The sequence below is a fragment of the Xyrauchen texanus genome, chromosome 42, assembly GCF_025860055.1.
Source record: "Xyrauchen texanus isolate HMW12.3.18 chromosome 42, RBS_HiC_50CHRs, whole genome shotgun sequence".
Taxonomy (NCBI): domain Eukaryota; kingdom Metazoa; phylum Chordata; class Actinopteri; order Cypriniformes; family Catostomidae; genus Xyrauchen; species Xyrauchen texanus.
The window spans coordinates 14,188,954-14,205,910 of record NC_068317.1 but is presented as its reverse complement, the minus strand read 5'-3'; the positions used below and the strand labels follow the sequence as shown (position 1 = coordinate 14,205,910).

The following is a 16,957-nucleotide window of genomic DNA, read 5'->3' as shown; positions in this document are numbered from 1 at the left end:
AAGTAGGCACTGATCTGTTGTTCTGGAAGGGTCAGATGCAAATGTCTTATCACAGTGTGACATCACAATATGGAGGAAGTAGAGAAAGTTGTTTTGGCAACTTGGTTTCTTTAAATGCTGTTTTTGCAGTGAGGAGTTTTGAGTTGTGAAACCTGTATGTTTTTATAGTACATTAAACTCGTATTTTTCAAAATATCAAGGAAAATTGAATTCCTCATGTCATGACATCTTTAAGAAAAATAAAATGCTACAGGCGTCAACGGCATAATCAAATGGCATATCAAACAGAAATATGGTTTACTACCTTTAACTTTTGAGGCTGCTGCCATATTGGTTCTTTTAACATGATGTCACGACTGTCAAGTCAGAGCTTTCATAGAATTCCGAGTTTACAACCTCTATGAGTTTTACGAAGACGTGAATGCTTTTTTTCTAGTCAAAATCTCACAATTTCAATAATTCCGACATGGTGTGAACACACCATTACACTGACACCTAGGGGTGTGGATGAAGCATCATTCAAACACAGTAGTTTTTATTTACCGATGCCATTGCAAAAATTCACTATTCACAGTCAGCCATGATTAATTTAATGCATGAGTGAGAATGGTTAATAACAGAGCAGTTACAGAGATTAAGCCAGTTATTCGGCTAGTCATGTGATCCGAACATGGCTGCCCCCACTAGGGGACCCTCACCATGTAGAATAAAACAACTTTTATAAGTTTACTGATATGACTGGAGTCTACATCTGATTTTATGTGTATGTTTCAAAATGACAATTAATTTCTTTAAAGTAAAACTGAAAAAATGAAAAATCACTGAGTGTCCCTTTAAAAATGTAATCCGTTAGAGCAATCCTCTCCTGACTTATTTTAGTCAGGCTGTGTTTATGCAACTCCAAGGTAGTTGTGTACAGCGTGTGCAAGAGATGTGAAGACCTTTAGAATCAGATTTCACTACATTCTTTGAATATGAAGCCATACACACCCCTCTTTTTTAGAACGATTAAAAGAATAAATCACAGATGTTCCCATTATTGATAGTATCTTCATTTTGGTTCATTTTAGTGTTAGAACTATATTATCAGTCCAAGTAACCGTGAAGTTAACATTGTTATGCGAGATATTCATAGACGGAAAGTGAAACTACATCCTGTCATGAATAGCTTCCTGAGGACGAAAATGGTGATCCGTCTTGACAAGCAAAGGGGGAATTCTCCACATTTAGGTAGGGATGATGACATTTAAGCATTTTAACGTTAATACCACATGCACAAACTTTATTGATAACATATCGATTTGTCTGTCAGATTCATGAGGTGATGTTTACGGTTGTTCTTGGTCTCTTATTAAGTAGGCTAACGTAGAGCGTGGAAGTCTTAATACATTCGGCTTTGAAGAATTTACATTTTACTCTGTGTTTTGGAAAGAGAACGATACGTTGAATTTACTTCAACACAGGCAAGAGTGCTTCAACAGTATCGGCGGTAAACAATGCATCATTCTGTGCTGTGCACACTTGTGCCATGCGCCGTAAAACAACCTCAGTCACCATTTGCGTAATTCTGGTCTAATACACAAAACCTGATAAAAAAAAAGAGAATTATCTATGAAACATGGCACGTTAAAACTAAACTAAACTTATAGCAAAAACGTCTCCTTGAAACTGCTTGCATCGTTTGAATATCAGTAGTAACTTCAATCACCGGTTTATCTGGTCTTTGAAATGTTTTAAATGGCACTAAAGGGTTTAAAAAGTAGGCGAATGTTGTTCATCTAGAAATATCTAAATAGCCTATGTGTAAAGTGCACAATTATTTAGGCTAATGTCACTCGAGACTGCAGCAGGTCTGAGCACGATGCACAATATCAGTTCCCTTTCGAGAGGTCTCTCCTATTGCGTAAGTAGCTTACACTATGGGAAAACTCCGTTTCTCGAGAAATATTGAAGTCTTTATGTAAAACGCATTGCAGCTGCACAGCAGACAGCAATGAGCGAGGCAGCTCGGTCATTGGCTGTGCTGCGGCAACTTGCTCGAACCAATGACGGGGCGACTCTGAACGCGCGACCAATGAACACGCTCTTCGCGCCCGCGTGCTCAGAGCCAGCCAAGATTAGCATGGCTAAGGCTATATATTAGGCGCCCCGTCATGAGAGTTCTTTAGATTTAATCTCCTTCAGCAAAGACCTTCTCTTCGCTGGATCCTCCGGATTGTTGGAGTCTTTCGCCCGCCGTCGAAAAGCCTACAGCAGGACCGCTAAGTGGACGGCGGCGCCTTCAGCCGCTTTCGAAGCCTTCTGCTACGCCATCCGCCGCGATCGCTATATCCTTTACTGCAAGCTCGCCTCTGCAACGCTTTTTGATTGAGTAAAGAGTAATTTTTCAAGGCGTTGTTGCAAACGCCTTCAGCCTGCGCCTCGTGCAGAGGCCCTCTTCCTGACGGGGATCGTCACATCATTTGCACTCGCTGCCTGGGACCTGACCACGCAGAAGCTGCTCTCACTCGAGGTGGATGCCCGAATGTGACTCCCTGGGCCTCACCGAGCTGCGCGCTCGCTTTGCCGCCTTCGCTGCGAACGAGCCTGCTACCACCGTGCTGCCGTCCCCTCTGTTCGAGCCGCGCATGAAAAAGCACGCTCACGGAGGCCGCCAGAGCACGCGGACTTCAGTGACGTCACGCCGGGCCAGTCCCCGCGTGCTTCACCACTACCCGAGAACTCCCCGCCGCCAGTCCATTTCAACGCAGGCGGACCAGCACCCCTCCAACAGAGCGGTGGGTCTCGTCTCGTTCGGCGCATCAGGGGACGACGGTGAAAAGGATGACAGCATTTCCATTGACGCTGCATCCGACGACTGGCTGGGCTCGGCCTTCACCAGAGCACGCGGACTTCAGTGACGTCACGCCGGGCCAGTCCCCGCGTGCTTCACCACTACTCGAGAACTCCCTGCCGCCAGTCCATTTCAACGCAGGCGGACCAGCACCCCTCCTACAGAGCGGTGGGTCTCCTCTCGTTCGGCGCGTCAGGGGACGACGGTGAAAAGGATGACAGCCTTTCCATTGACGCTGCATCTGACGACTGGCCGGGCTCGGCCTTCGACCCTGCGCTGTCGACATTAGCGGACACGAGCACGGGCACCAGCATGGACTCAGAGATCATCCGCATCCTGTCTAAAACGGTAAGAGAGTTCACTGAACGCTTCACTGAAGCTCGGAAGGATTCGCAGGCTATGCGTCACTTCCTGCCCAAGCGCTCCAGCTCGTCACAGAGCCGCCAGAGACCGCAGCAGCAGCGAGCCAGGGCGGCGCCTCCCATCTCCAAAACGTGTAAAACATTACCCAGTTCCCTTACAGGCGGCTGGAAATGTCTGTATAGCAGTCAATGGGCCAGTTACATAACTCGCTCACCTGCAATCAAACGCCGTTTTAACGGCAACACACAGAAATCACATTTTCTGCCTGTTTCACTAAGGGGTCACGTGTCCACACTAAAGTGCGCATTCCCACATATCAATACTGTCCAAACAGTGCCAAATACTTCCCCAGCTCGAGCTGGATGCCCCATAAATGTAGATCGTGTGCCTATTGTCATGTATGCACCACTACACACAAGCACTGTTCCCACAGTTATACACACTTCCCCAGTAAAAGCGGGAAATACTATAAAGGTTTGAGCGTGCCTGCTGTGATGCATGCACCCCTACACACAAACACTGTATGCATGGCCAAAAACCCGCCATGAGCGGAGGCTTTATGAAAGTGGCTGCGTGCCTACTACAGTATATGCACCCCCACCCATAAGCACTGCCCATACAGTTCCAGACAGTTCTCTAGCTCATGCCACGAGCATCACAGATGCGACGCGCGAGCCAAGAAACTCCCGCTAAGAGCGGGAAGCTTTATGAAAGTGGCGCGTGCCTATTACAATGTATGCACCCCCACCGTAAACACTGTCTATATAGTTTTCAAACATTTCTCCAGCTCATGCTGCGAGCATTACAGAAATAGCGCGCGTGCCTGTGATTTCACACGCACCCCTGCACTCGGCACTCAACACAGCTGCTCAGCGCGCGCCCGCACCTCTGAGAGCTGTAATCTCAGTGTTAGCACATTTTCTGCCTGTGTCACTAAGGGGTCACGTGTCCACACTAAAGTGCGCATTCCCACATGTCAATACTGTCCAAACAGTGCCGAATACTTCCCCAGCTCAGCTGGACGCTCCATAAATGTAGATCATGTGCCTATTGTCATGTATGCACCACTACACACAAGCACTGTTCCCACAGTTATAAACACTTCCCCAGTAAAAGCGGAAATACTATAAAAGTAGCGCGTGCCTGCTGCCATGCATGCACCCCTACACACAAACACTGTATGCATAGCCAAAAAAACCCCCGCCATGAGTGGAAGACTTTATGAAAGTGGCGCAGTGCCTACTACAGTATATGCACCCCCACCCATAAGCTGCCCATACAGTTTCAAACAGTTCTCTGTCTCATGCCGCAAACATCACAGATGTGATGCGCGAGCCAAGAGACTCCCGCTAAGAGCGGAAGCTTTATGAATGTGGCGCGCGTGCCTATTACGATGTATGCACCCCCACCGAAAACTCTGTCCATACAGTTTCAAGCATTTCTCCGACTCATGCTGCAAGCATTTCGGCGATAGCCGCGTGCCTGTACTCTCACACGCACCCCTGCACTCGGCACTCAACACGGCTGCTCAGCGCGCACCTGCGCCTCTGAGAGCTGTAAACTCAGTGTTAGCACAAGGCAATTTGTCGGTGGGGCCCATACGTCACTGCGACACGCCCCAGCCAGCATTCAGCCCATATCTGTGCGAGCAAAAGCCTGGGAAAAAATCCCGACATGCCGAAATGGGTTTTGAACATAATAAAACACGGTTATTCACTTCAATTCGCTCGCAGACCACCCCGCTTTTCAGCGGTGGTCGAGACGAAAGTGAGGAAAGATGTGTCACATGTTCTACGCACCGAGGTGCTCAAACTGATAGAGAAGGGCTATAGAAACTGTTCCTCCCTCTATGAGCGAGGCGGGTTTTACAGCCACTATTTTCTCGTCCGAAAAGGACGGTGGCCTCCGCCCATCCTAGATCTCAGACATCTGAACAAAGCTTTAATGATTCGGCTCGTTCAGAATGTTAACAACCAAACATATCCTCGCGCAAGTTCAGCCCGGGATTGGTTTCTATCAGTGGATTTGAAAGACGCTTACTTTCACATTCGATAGCGCCTCATCACAGGCCTTTTCTGAGATTCAGCTTGAGGGACAGTCATACCAGTACACAGTACTACCATTCGGCCTATCATTGGCCCCCTGTACATTCACCGAAATGTATGGACGCGGCACTTTCCCCTGAGACAGCGGGAGTGCGAATACTGAATTACCTCGACGATTGGCTAATCATAGCACAATCAGAGGGTCAGTTAACGACGCACAGATCTTGGATTATCAGCCATCTAGAATGCCTGGGTCTGACAATCAATTTTGCAAAGAGCGTGCTATCCCCAGCCAGAATATCTCTTTTCTGGGAATAGTGCTAGACTCAGTGCAGATGACAGCGCGCCTCTCATCAGAGTGCGCGCTCTCTATTCGACGCCTTGCAACATCATTCAGAACGGGTGCACACGCCCCCGTCAAACGATTTCAAAGAATGCTCGGTCTCATGGCCTCGGCATTGGCGGTACTCCAGCTAGGATTGTTGCACATGCGTCCTCTCCAGCGCTGGCTCAAGAGCCGTGTCCCCACTCACGCTGCGGGCGCTCGGGCCACTTTTTGATCAGAGCGAATCACGGCTGTATAAAAGCCCTGACGCCCTGGAAAGCCGTCAACTGGTATCAAACCGGCGTGAGTCTGGGCGTAAATACGCGGAGAAAAATGATCATGACAGATGCCTCCAAAATAGGATGGGGGCCCTTTACGAGGGCAGGCCTGTCTCCGGCTTTTGGTCAAACCCGAAAAGCCTACATATAAACTGTCTGGAAATGAAAGCGGTCACCTTGGCTCTCAGAGCCCTGCTTCCGTACCTGAAAATCGAACACGCCCTGGTCCGAACGGACAACATGACGGTAGTTTCAGTATATAAATCGCCAGGGTGGACTCAGGTCGAGCTCCCTGCACTCTATGGCCAGGAGCTCATCTTATGGTCACAACACCACCTGCGCCGCTGAGAGCAGCGCATGTGCCAGGCTCCTGAACCAGGGAGCGGACATGCTGTCCAGAGACAAGGTTCTCCCAGGAGAATGGTCTCTCCACCCCTGACGGTTCAGTGGTTATGGCAAACCTTTGGCGAGGCAGAGGTCGACCTCTTCGCCTCCAGAGAAAACGCAGACTGCCCCTTTTCTTCTCAAAGAGCACGGACACGCTCGCCCAAGTCTGGCCGAGCCGCCCCTTGTATGCTTTTCCCCCGATCGCGATGCTACCTCAGGTCATCAGTCGGATCAGGGAAGTGAAATGTGCAGTGCTCCTGGTAGCCCCACTCTGGAACAACCAGACGTGGTTTCCAGAACTGATGCATATGATGCAATCTGCCCCATGGCCGATTCCGTTGAGGCTAGACCTCCTCAGGCAGGCCAACGGGATGATTCTTCATCCCTGCCCCGATCTGTGGGCCCTCCATGCATGGCCCCTCAACGGGTTCCCGAGAACCTCCCCAGTGGAGTTTTGAGAACCATCACTGAGGCGCGAGCCCTCTACAAGCGCTTATATGCCCAAAAGTGGAAAGTGTTCAGTGACTGGTGTGATACCAAGAGCTTGAACCCCAAATCGTCGCGAGATACCAAGTGTACTCACCTTTTGCAAGAGCTGCTGGAGGCGGGCCGCACACCCTCCACGCTCAAAGTCTATGTGGCTGCCATAGCGGCGTCACACAATCCTGATAAAGGACGCTCATTAGGAAAAACGACCTAATCATTCGCTTTCCTAAGAGGCTTAGGAGGATGAACCCTCCTCGCCCCTCTCGGTGCCGATCTGGGACCTGGCCACGGTCCTGGACGCACTCAAGAGTGCCCCGCTCGAACCTCTCCGAACCGTGCACCTTAAACAGCTGTCGCCAAAACTGCGCTCTTGCTGGCGCCGCCTCAGTCAAGAGAGTGGGCGACCTGCACGCGCTGTCATTAAGCACTGCTTGCCTGGAATTTGGACCTAACGACTGCAGAGTTGTCCTTAGGCCAAAGCACGGGTATATTCCTAAAGTGCTCTCCACACCCTTCAGAGTACAGGTGATATCTCTGGCAGCCTATCGTCCCCAGCAGACCTAAAGCGACGCTTAATTTACTCTGCCCGGTCAGGGCGCCAGAATATATTTGGAACGCTCTGCCCTGTTCAGACAGACGGAACAATTATTCAGTATGCTTTGGTGGCCGCACTAAAGGTCTCGCAGTCTCAAAGCAAAGAATATCGTGCTGGATAGTGGATGCTATAGCTTAGCTTATGAAGCCAAGGGCCTTCAATGCCCCTTAGGCGTCAGAGCTCACTCTATGAGGAGCATGGCCTCCTCGTGGGCATGGTCGAGTGGGATACCCATTGAAGATATTTGTGCGTGGCGGGCTGGGCCTCGCTCGACATTTATCAGGTTTTATAACCTACAGGTCCCCTCATTGCATTCCAACATTCTATCAGCCTGACTGTAGAATGGACTGGAGAATGTATATGCTGAGCATTATCTCCTCCCTTATAAGGTCTGTCTCTGACTGACTTAGAGGATTTTTTATGCATATCAGTATATAAAAAAAAAAAAAAAAAAATGCATTCCAACATTCTATCAGCCTGACTGTAGAATGGACTGGAGTATGTATATGCTAAGCATTATCTCCTCCCTTATAAGGTCCGTCTCTGACCGACTTAGAGGATTTTTTATGCATATCAGTACATATAAAAATGCATTCCAACATTCTATTAGCCTGACTGTAGAATGGACTGGAGTATGTATATGCTGAGAATTATCTCCTCCCTTACAAGGTCCGTCTCTGACTGACTTAGAGGATTTTTTATGCATATCAGTACATAGAAAACTCAGTACATAAGATATGTGCTTGTGTTTGTACTATGAGCGCCCCACCATGGACCACCTTGGAAGGGCTCTATACTATCCCATTATGTAGCTGGTCGCTGGTCGGCTCGTGGAATAATCACTTTGCTTTAAGGCTCAGGCATCTGCCTCTGGCTTTATAGAGCTAAGTCAGCACGCACGGCGTTTTACATGGTGTTCCCATAGCGTAAGCTACTTACGCTAATAGGAGAGACCTCTCGATAGGGAACGACTCGGTTACTAACGTAACCTCGGTTCCCTGAGAGGAGGGAACGAGTATTGCGTAAGCTGCCGTGCTTGTGCTTGGTCAGTTCGCTTCAGTCGATTGAACCTAAAGAACTCTCATGACGGGCTCTAATATATAGCCTTAGCCATGCTAATCTTGGCTGGCTCTGAGCTGGCGTGCCATTGGTCGCGTTCAGAGTCGCCCGTCATTGGTTCGAAAGCAAGTTGCCGCAGCACAGCCAATGACCGAGCTGCCTCGCGCATTGCTGTCTGCTGTGCAGCTGCAATGCGTTTTACATAAAGACTTCAATATTTCTCGAGAAACTGAGTTTTCCCATAGCGTTACTTACGCAATACTCGTTCCCTCCTCTCAGGGAACCGAGGTTACGTTAGTAACCGAGTCGTTATAACGTAACGGAATTATTAATATCTTCTGACATTGATTGTGTCTTATTTTTTACATAATGATGTAATCTTCTCATTTATTTGCTCTTAGTTGGGGGTATATTAATGTATGAAAAAAAAAATAATAGTAATTACATTAAATACAAATACAAAACTTTACTATATTGCGTAACAATAGTTTGTGCCAGTGGCATTGGAGTTATTGTTAATATTGTAAAACCTCATTAAATCAGTATGACTTCAGACAAATTCTTGCGTAAAAAAAAAAGTAGAAAATTATCTGGACGCAGCGCAACAGGTGTCTCGAGACGCGTTTTAAAGGTTGACGTTTGACAGGGCGTTGCTCCTGCATGAGCGAGGCACCACGTATAGAAATACAATTGAAAACAATGTAGACTGACGCAAAAACGGGAGTTACCACAGTTTCAGATAATAGCAATAACTGTAGTAACATTCGTTTTTTTCTGGAAACTATGGTTCCATGGTACTTTTTAAAGAAGTCAACCAACCAACATAATTCTCCCCTGAATGTTGAATTCTTTTTGCTGAGCTCTATTTTCTCATGAAGAAATGTTACATGTAATATTCATGAGGAGTTTTGTGTTTGTTTTTTTTTATCAACAGATGTGAACAGATGACCAGTTATTCAATACAGTTTACTGTCAGCTCCTGCGGCAGACTCATACAAATAATCTTTTTTTTAAACACAGGATCTAATTGAGGAAATGATATTCATATACTACTAGCTTTCTGGAAGTAGAAACAGCTTGCTCTAGGGATTTGGACATACTTCATTTTGAACTTAAACACAGAAAAGTGGATTTCCTGGGAGGTACTCTATCCTGTGGCACAATGTGGAGCAACTGTTGTGGACAAAAAAGCCTATGTTACCACACAGAGGATGAGACTAACGGTTTACTACACAACGCTGAATCAAAGACACCAATCAAGGCCGGAACAGAAGCCGGCGTCAGTGCAACCTCAGAAGAGGAGGAAAGGTAACTTATTTATCTTATTTATTTGGTTCATTTGAACTGTAACAAACTTCCATGTTGTTATACACATTTGTAACTTATTATTGTTTCCCTGAAGTTCACTTTAAATGTTAGTGAAGGTTTATTGCATACGTTAAATATAGTAAATTGCAGTACATTGTACATCAAATTACATATACTCTATGATCCATTTAACAGCTGCCTTTAAAGGAATAGTTCACCAAAAATAAAAAATTCTCTCGTCATTTACTCATCCTCATGCCATCCCAGATGTGTATGACTTTCCTTCTTCTGCTGAATGCAAACAAAGATTTCTAGAAGAATATATCAGTTCTGTAGGTCCTTACAATGCAAGCGAATGGTGACTATATTTTTAAAGCTCCAAAAATCACATAAAAGCAGCATAAAAGTAATCCTTAAGACTCCAGTGGTTAAATCCATGTCTTCAGAAGTGAGATGATAGGTTTGGGTGAGAAACATATCCATATTTAAGTCCTTTTTAGTTTCAATCTTTAACTACTGGAGTTGTATTGACCTAAAAAGCTGAGATCTTCTAAAAATCTTCATTTATGTTCTGCAGACGAAAGAAAGTGTTACACATCTGGGGTGGCATGAGGGTAAATGATGAGAGAAATTTCATTTTTGTGTGAACTATCCCTTTAACATAAATGTACTTCAAATGTCTCAACAGGCATAAAGAAGAAACAAAATCAGGGCTGGATGTAGTGGTTGTAACCAAGCAGCCAACTCTAAAAGTTCACAAAGCACAGAGTTCTTACACGACAACAATATCAATGTTACACACAGAAGCCTCTGTTGCTGCTGATGTTAATCCCAATGTCCCACATAAAATGATATTGGCACCAGAAGAGATGGCCATCCTAACTATAGAAACGACAGAGGCATCAATAGAGGTTGGCAGCTCAGCTATAGAAATGACAGAAACAAAGAATGAAGTCGTACAAGAGATTGAAAACATTACCGCCGAAGTCTCAGAGGTTCCTCAAGACACAACTGAAGCACTTGTGAAGGCTGTTGCCTCACTAGCTAAAGAAGACCTCAGGGGTCAGCATGACTCGCTTGAAAAAGTAGACAACACAGAAGTGCCGACAGATGATGCAGGTGTTCCTGCAACAAGTTCAGACTCCACAGTTGCACCTGTTGAGAAGGTAGCTGTTGAGGAAACACCTGTTAAGGAGGCACCTGTTGTTCTGGTAGATTCCGAGAAGAACTCCTCTGAGCCAAAAACACTTGTGGAGATCTCTGATGAAAAGGAAATTATCCAAACTGAGGAACTGAAAGACACCATTGATGTGAAACATGAAGAGGCTGGCCCAGTTCTTAATGACACAGGGGATATTTTAGTGATTGAGAACAGCAGCACAGAACCTGACTGGTGTATTTTAGGTCATTCAGATGTGTTGGATGATTTTGAGAAAAGTGTTACTGACGTGACCGCAGAAGTAGAGCTCACTAAGGAGGCAATAACTGAAGTGGAAGAGAAACTTTTAGGGGATATCCATTCTGAGATGTCTGAATTGAAGCAAGAAAACTCTGAAGTCTCTGAATCTCATGAACATTCATCCTCCCTAGTAGTGGATATTACAAATGGATTCTCTTCTGGCTTTGAGAATGGTGTAGTGAAGGACTCTAGCAATCTAAAAAGTGATAATGAATTTATTGCTGATGTCACCGTTGTGAAAGGGGTTCCTCAAAAAGAAGATACAGTCCAGAAACCTAGTGAGAAGCTCTTAGATGTTGAGATTGAGGAACAACTGTCATCTGAAAACTCTACACATATTCACAGGTAATTAAAAAAATGTAAGAAATTGGTTAACATAGTTAACAAAGAAATTATTGACATTAATTATGGCTTTCTGAAATACTTGATTCTGATTGGTCAATCAGTGCTTATTGCATGGCCGGATAATGCACAGTCTGCTGGGCATTATTACAAAATAAACCCATTGAGGGTGATACAAAACCCCTCCATTTCATATTGGGGTCATGATAACTCACATAACTATGCATTGAAGTGGGGGCAAAAAATATTGATGAAAAATGTAATGAATGAATGAATTAATGAATATTGATGAAAGATTTAGAAACAGCAAACCCCACGAGGTGCCCATTATTGTTTTATTTCACCTCTAGAGGCTGCTCTAAGTTGCTCTACCTTTAGAATCCTCCAACAGCGGCGTCAGAGGAACATGGAGGAATAAAAAAAAAAAACAATCAGCACAAATGAATCAGTAAAACCGATATATTGTTCTGCCTCTATCATGTAGTGTAATTCAGCAGTAGCGCAAACCCTCTGCTGAATCTACACTACTGAATAAATGTGTGACCAATGTAGCTCGATTCCCGAACAAATTACTCTTATCAGCCAGATCTTTTTAGGGAATGAAAAACAAATACATCAGGAATCGGAACCAGAATTATGAAATTCCTTACGATTCCAATCCCATATTCATTATCTTTGAATTTCTTCAGAAAAAAAAATTGTTTGATTACTTGTTTGGTTGCAAAATATTATTTACTAAAAATTCTGCAGGATCTGGGGGCCAAATGTTTTCATTTTGGGAAGATATTTTCCTACAGATCTGGAATTGGTTGTCATCATCTTCATGGTATATGTGCAGGTGTGGATAAGACTCTTTTTTTTTTTTTTCTGTTACTAGCACTGTTAAAAAGGACATATCTGAAGTCAAAGATTTTGTGACAGACAGGAATGAAAAGGTTACAGATCATGTGCAGGAGGCTACAGAACCCAATCAAAATGGCCTTGACTCCACATGTGCCTCTGTGCCCTCAAGTCCCATTGAGAAAACCAGACCCACTGAGTCAATGAGGTTAGTACTTCCTGCTGTCCATCATCCTCACCACTAGGTGTGATTTGGAGTCGACTCAAAAAGAGTCGATTCCTCAACTCTGACTCGTCCTAGAATCAGAGACTCTGATAAAGGAATCGATTCTTTTGTTCCACTCTGTAACTTTATGAACAGGACGTTGTGAGTTGCTCAAGATAACGAATTGCCGTTCTTAAGAACCAATCACATCCTCTACAAACACAAACAAATAAATTGAATGAAATCCACAAATATATGTTGTGTTTTGTGTGTATTTCACAAAAATAAAATTAATTCACAAATAAATAAAATGAGATTTGCAAAAAAAAAAAGATTTACAAATAAATGGTTTAACTCACAAACACAATACTGCCCAGCATTCATTTGTGAATTGTGTACATTTATTTGAGGATAGCTTCCTGTGCATTTGTGGATCGCAGCATACATTTGTGGATTCTGAAACATTTCTAGTTGCAAGATGTTCACACAAATCCACAAATAGGTGGACTCCACCCACTGTCTTCTCAAGCCAATCAGTTAACGTCTATGTTACCCTGACCAATCCTAGCACGCTCTACCTTAAACCAATCGCGTTTTGTTTTATAATCAAGGTGGGATCAAGCTCTTTTTTCAAATTGGTCTCTTGACAAGTAAAGAACTTCATAACTTTAAAAGAATCAGATGCAATCAGTGGAATAAATCACACTGCGACTTAAGGTTTGTATAATTTTCTCTAGTTTCTAAACATGTTAAATATTGAAAGTTGCAAAAAGCTTATTTTTAATTGTGAAAGTCCCGATAATAAGCTTTCTAGCTAGGTGTGTTGTTTGGTGTTTCAGGGATCAGTTATCAAAGTCTGCTATTTTAATCTTAACTAAGTTTCTAGACTGAAACTCCTGGCTACACGATGGGAAATATATGTTTGTGTCGTCAGAACCTTGATTCATTTCTTGCATGCCAGATCCAAACACTCCAGAAGAACGGCTATGTCAGACATCTTTTTTTAGTAATATTGTAATGTCTTTAAATGAAAGTCCAATAAAACGACTAAATAATTAACACTGTGATCTTTTGGCAACTTGGATTTCCTCACTCCTCAAAAAAATCTGTCATTTTATCACCCTCATGTTGCTCAAACCCACATGATTTAGTGAATATGAGGATACATTGAAATGTTGATGCTGCTGCTTTTCCCATCCAATGAAAGTGAGGTCAGTCCCTAACATTATTCCTGAAATCACGTTTTCTGTTCAACAGAAGAAAGCCATGCAGGTTTGGAACAACATGAAGAAGAGTACATGACGTTTGACGTTTACATGGCATATCTATTCAGTATATTGTTTTATTCACCATTATCAAGGAATTTTAGGTAAATCATTTTTAGGGAGCATAACTATTTTGAAAAGATTACTCAAACCAAGTCTGTGGCTAAATAGATTTATTTATTTTGGTGACGGATTATAAATTGTCATGCATTTTCTACAAAAGAGCATTTGGGTATATTTCATATGCACAGATAAACACTGGTGAATTGGACAAAACAGCTGGAGCTCTTTGTCATTTTTGTCATCTTGAGATTGTTGTACATAAAAGTTCTCTTTGCCACTGCATGGTGTCATGTCAGTTGTCTGGGACGGATACCTCTAGTCAGGTCTAGTATCCTCACAACTCTTTGGTCCTCCTGTACCTTACAGCCCCATATACTTCCTGAGTAGATAAGTGGAATACACATTGTTTACAGAGTTAACATAAGTATTCCTTGTGAGTAACATTGGACTGGTCTGCCGTAACACATAAAAGTGCTAAAAATATCAAATATAATGCCTTTAATAAAGCACATTTTGTTCAATATATTTATTTTAAAGACATCAACATAAATAATGTCTAAGAATCAAGGTTCTGACAACAAACATATAATTCCCATCATGTAGCCAGGAGTTTCAGTCTAGAAACGTAGCTAAGATTAAAATAGCAGACTCTGATAACTGATTCCTGGAACACCAAACAACACACCTAGCTAGAAAGCTTATTATCAGGATGTTCACAATTAAAATTAAGCTATTTGCATCTTTCAACTTTGCATCTGCTTCTTTTAAAGTTTTAAGATCTTTATTTGTCAAGAGACGAAGTAGAAAAGAGAGCTTGATCCCGCCCTGATTCTAAAACAAAATGTGACTGGTTGAAGGTAGACCATGTTAGGATTGGTCAGAGTAATATGGCTGTTATCTGATTTGCTTGAGAAGACAGTGGGTGGAGTCCACCTCTTTGTGGATTTGCGTGAACATCTTGCAGCTAGAAATTTTTCAGAATCAGGGACCGAACAAATGCACTGGAAGCGATCCCAAATAAATGTGCACAATTCCCAAGTGAATGTTGGGCAGTATTGAGTTATTTTTTTATTTGTATGTTTTTTGTAATTATTTGCAAATCTCATTTAATTTATTTGTGAATTCATGTTATTTTTGTGAAATGCAATGAAACGTATTTGTGGATTTCATTCAATTTATTTGTGAACCAATTTTTTATTTGTAAATCTCTTTCCATTTTTATGTTAATATGAAACAAAAATAACCTGATAGGACACCTAGGTTCATCATATGCATTTGAGTGAGAGATAATGTGCATGCATGCAAAAGAGAGAGAGGGTGTGACAGATGTTAAAACCTTCGTAAGTTTGTGTAGATTTACATCAATGCAGGCGATGGTGGTTGGAGAAGGGGATTCTCTAAATTTTTCTGGTTTCTTTATGACAATGAAATGATTTCTGACCCAGCCTGTTTCTTGCATTTTTCCCTCTTTAAATTGGATATAAGCAGCAACTAGGGATTGACATTGTTACCAGTAATTTTAAGGTAAAGTTATGCAATGTCTCATATTGGAACAGTGCTAAAAGTGCAGGAGTTTATGTGTTCATGCCACACATGTGATTAAAGACTGCAATCTTCATAGGAGCATCGTCAGAACATGTGGAATAGGAAACACTATTAACTTACAGGTAAGCTAATGATATTTTATCAAAGCGATAACCACACCAATATATCTTAATTAAACAATCGGACGCAAACAGTGGAGAGAGTGAGCTGACTCCTCAGCAAGATCTCGTGCTCTTCGCTTTTAAATTTATTAAATATAAATATTAAAAATACGTACATCACTTAAAGCGTGATTACGTCACTCAAGGCCAGCTAGAAGGCCTCGACTGGGACTTATCCTAAAGATCACACCAACCAAGAACAAATAAATCAATCTGATTGGCTGATTAATCTGACAATCTGTTTTAAGTTGCTCATTCATTTGCACTGTTGAGGGATTCTGTGGAAATTCTGAAGGCCTGAGGGGGTGGAGCTCAGACTCACGCGCCGCTTCAGCACTCGGGCATGTGATTTGTGAAACAGTTGTCACACTTTGCTTGTAAGCTTTAAAGAATAATATCTGACTGGATAAACTTTTTGTTTTTCTCTTTGTTTGTAGAATACAAAGGCAAAAAGGTGATTGAGAATGAAATGATGAAAAATATTTATTTATTTGGCATTTTAGGCCAGAAGAGAAGGCTTTGCTGGCCCTGAGTATTTACCACTGACTTGTAATTATATTATAATGATAAATTGGCAAAAAGGGAGGCAAAAGACGAGGTTTAGTGTAACTATATTGTGTCAGCGTTAGTTACAATGGCCAGATTGTTGTTGGAGTCACCATCAACTTAAACTTTAAATCACTTGCGCTTGTAAATTAGTTGTTTTCATGCCATTGTCTGCTTCCTGTGAATAATGCCATTTAAACTCTAATGTATTCTTACTGTGTTTACATGGTGTGTGAGGCCTAAAAATTATTTAAAAAAATGTGTTTAATGTTTTTATAATTCCTCAAGACAATTGCTGCCCGAACAGCATTCCTTTCACTCGGATTATATATGATTGAGGGAGAATATGGTTGCCTTTGGCCTACATGTAGACTGAATATTTATTCTATTTAGATGCCGGCCTTGAGGTTTCTTTCTTTAATCTTGTTTAATTTCACATTCAAATTCGGGACATGCCTGAATACAATAAAAAAATAAAACCTAATATGTGATTTGCTTTTCAAGTTATACATATAAATAAATTCATGAAATGCATACAGCATTATATATATATATTACACAGTTGAAGTCAGAAATTAACATTCACTTAGTTTGAAGTCATTTAAACTCATTTTTTAACCACTCCACAGATTTCATATTAGCAAACTATAGTTTTGGCATCAAATACATTTAGGATATCTACTTTGTGCATGACATGAGTCATTTTTCCAACAATTGTTTACAGACAGACTGTTTCACTTTTAATTGACAATATCACAGTTCCAGTGGGTCAGAAGTTTACATACACTAAGTTAACTTTGCATTTAAGCAGCTTGGAAAATTCCAGAAATGTATGTCAAGCCTTTAGACAAT

At 42.6% G+C, this 16,957-nt stretch overlaps 1 protein-coding gene across 2 annotated transcripts in view; it reads left to right on the top strand.

Moving 5' to 3' along the window:
• Positions 1-1,025: 1,025 nt before the first annotated feature.
• The window catches only part of LOC127634761 (uncharacterized), a 34,253-nt gene continuing 18,321 nt past the window's right edge, over positions 1,026-16,957 (top strand). The window contains exons 1-4 of one of the 2 annotated variants that reach the window (XM_052114436.1): positions 1,026-1,230; positions 9,392-9,679; positions 10,368-11,483; positions 12,358-12,528. In XM_052114436.1, coding sequence (XP_051970396.1) covers positions 9,534-9,679; positions 10,368-11,483; positions 12,358-12,528 — 1,433 coding nt within the window. In that variant the 5' untranslated portion in view covers positions 1,026-1,230; positions 9,392-9,533. Of the gene's footprint in view, positions 1,231-9,305; positions 9,680-10,367; positions 11,484-12,357; positions 12,529-16,957 lie in introns of both variants that reach the window. The other variant, XM_052114435.1, reaches the window with a different exon arrangement.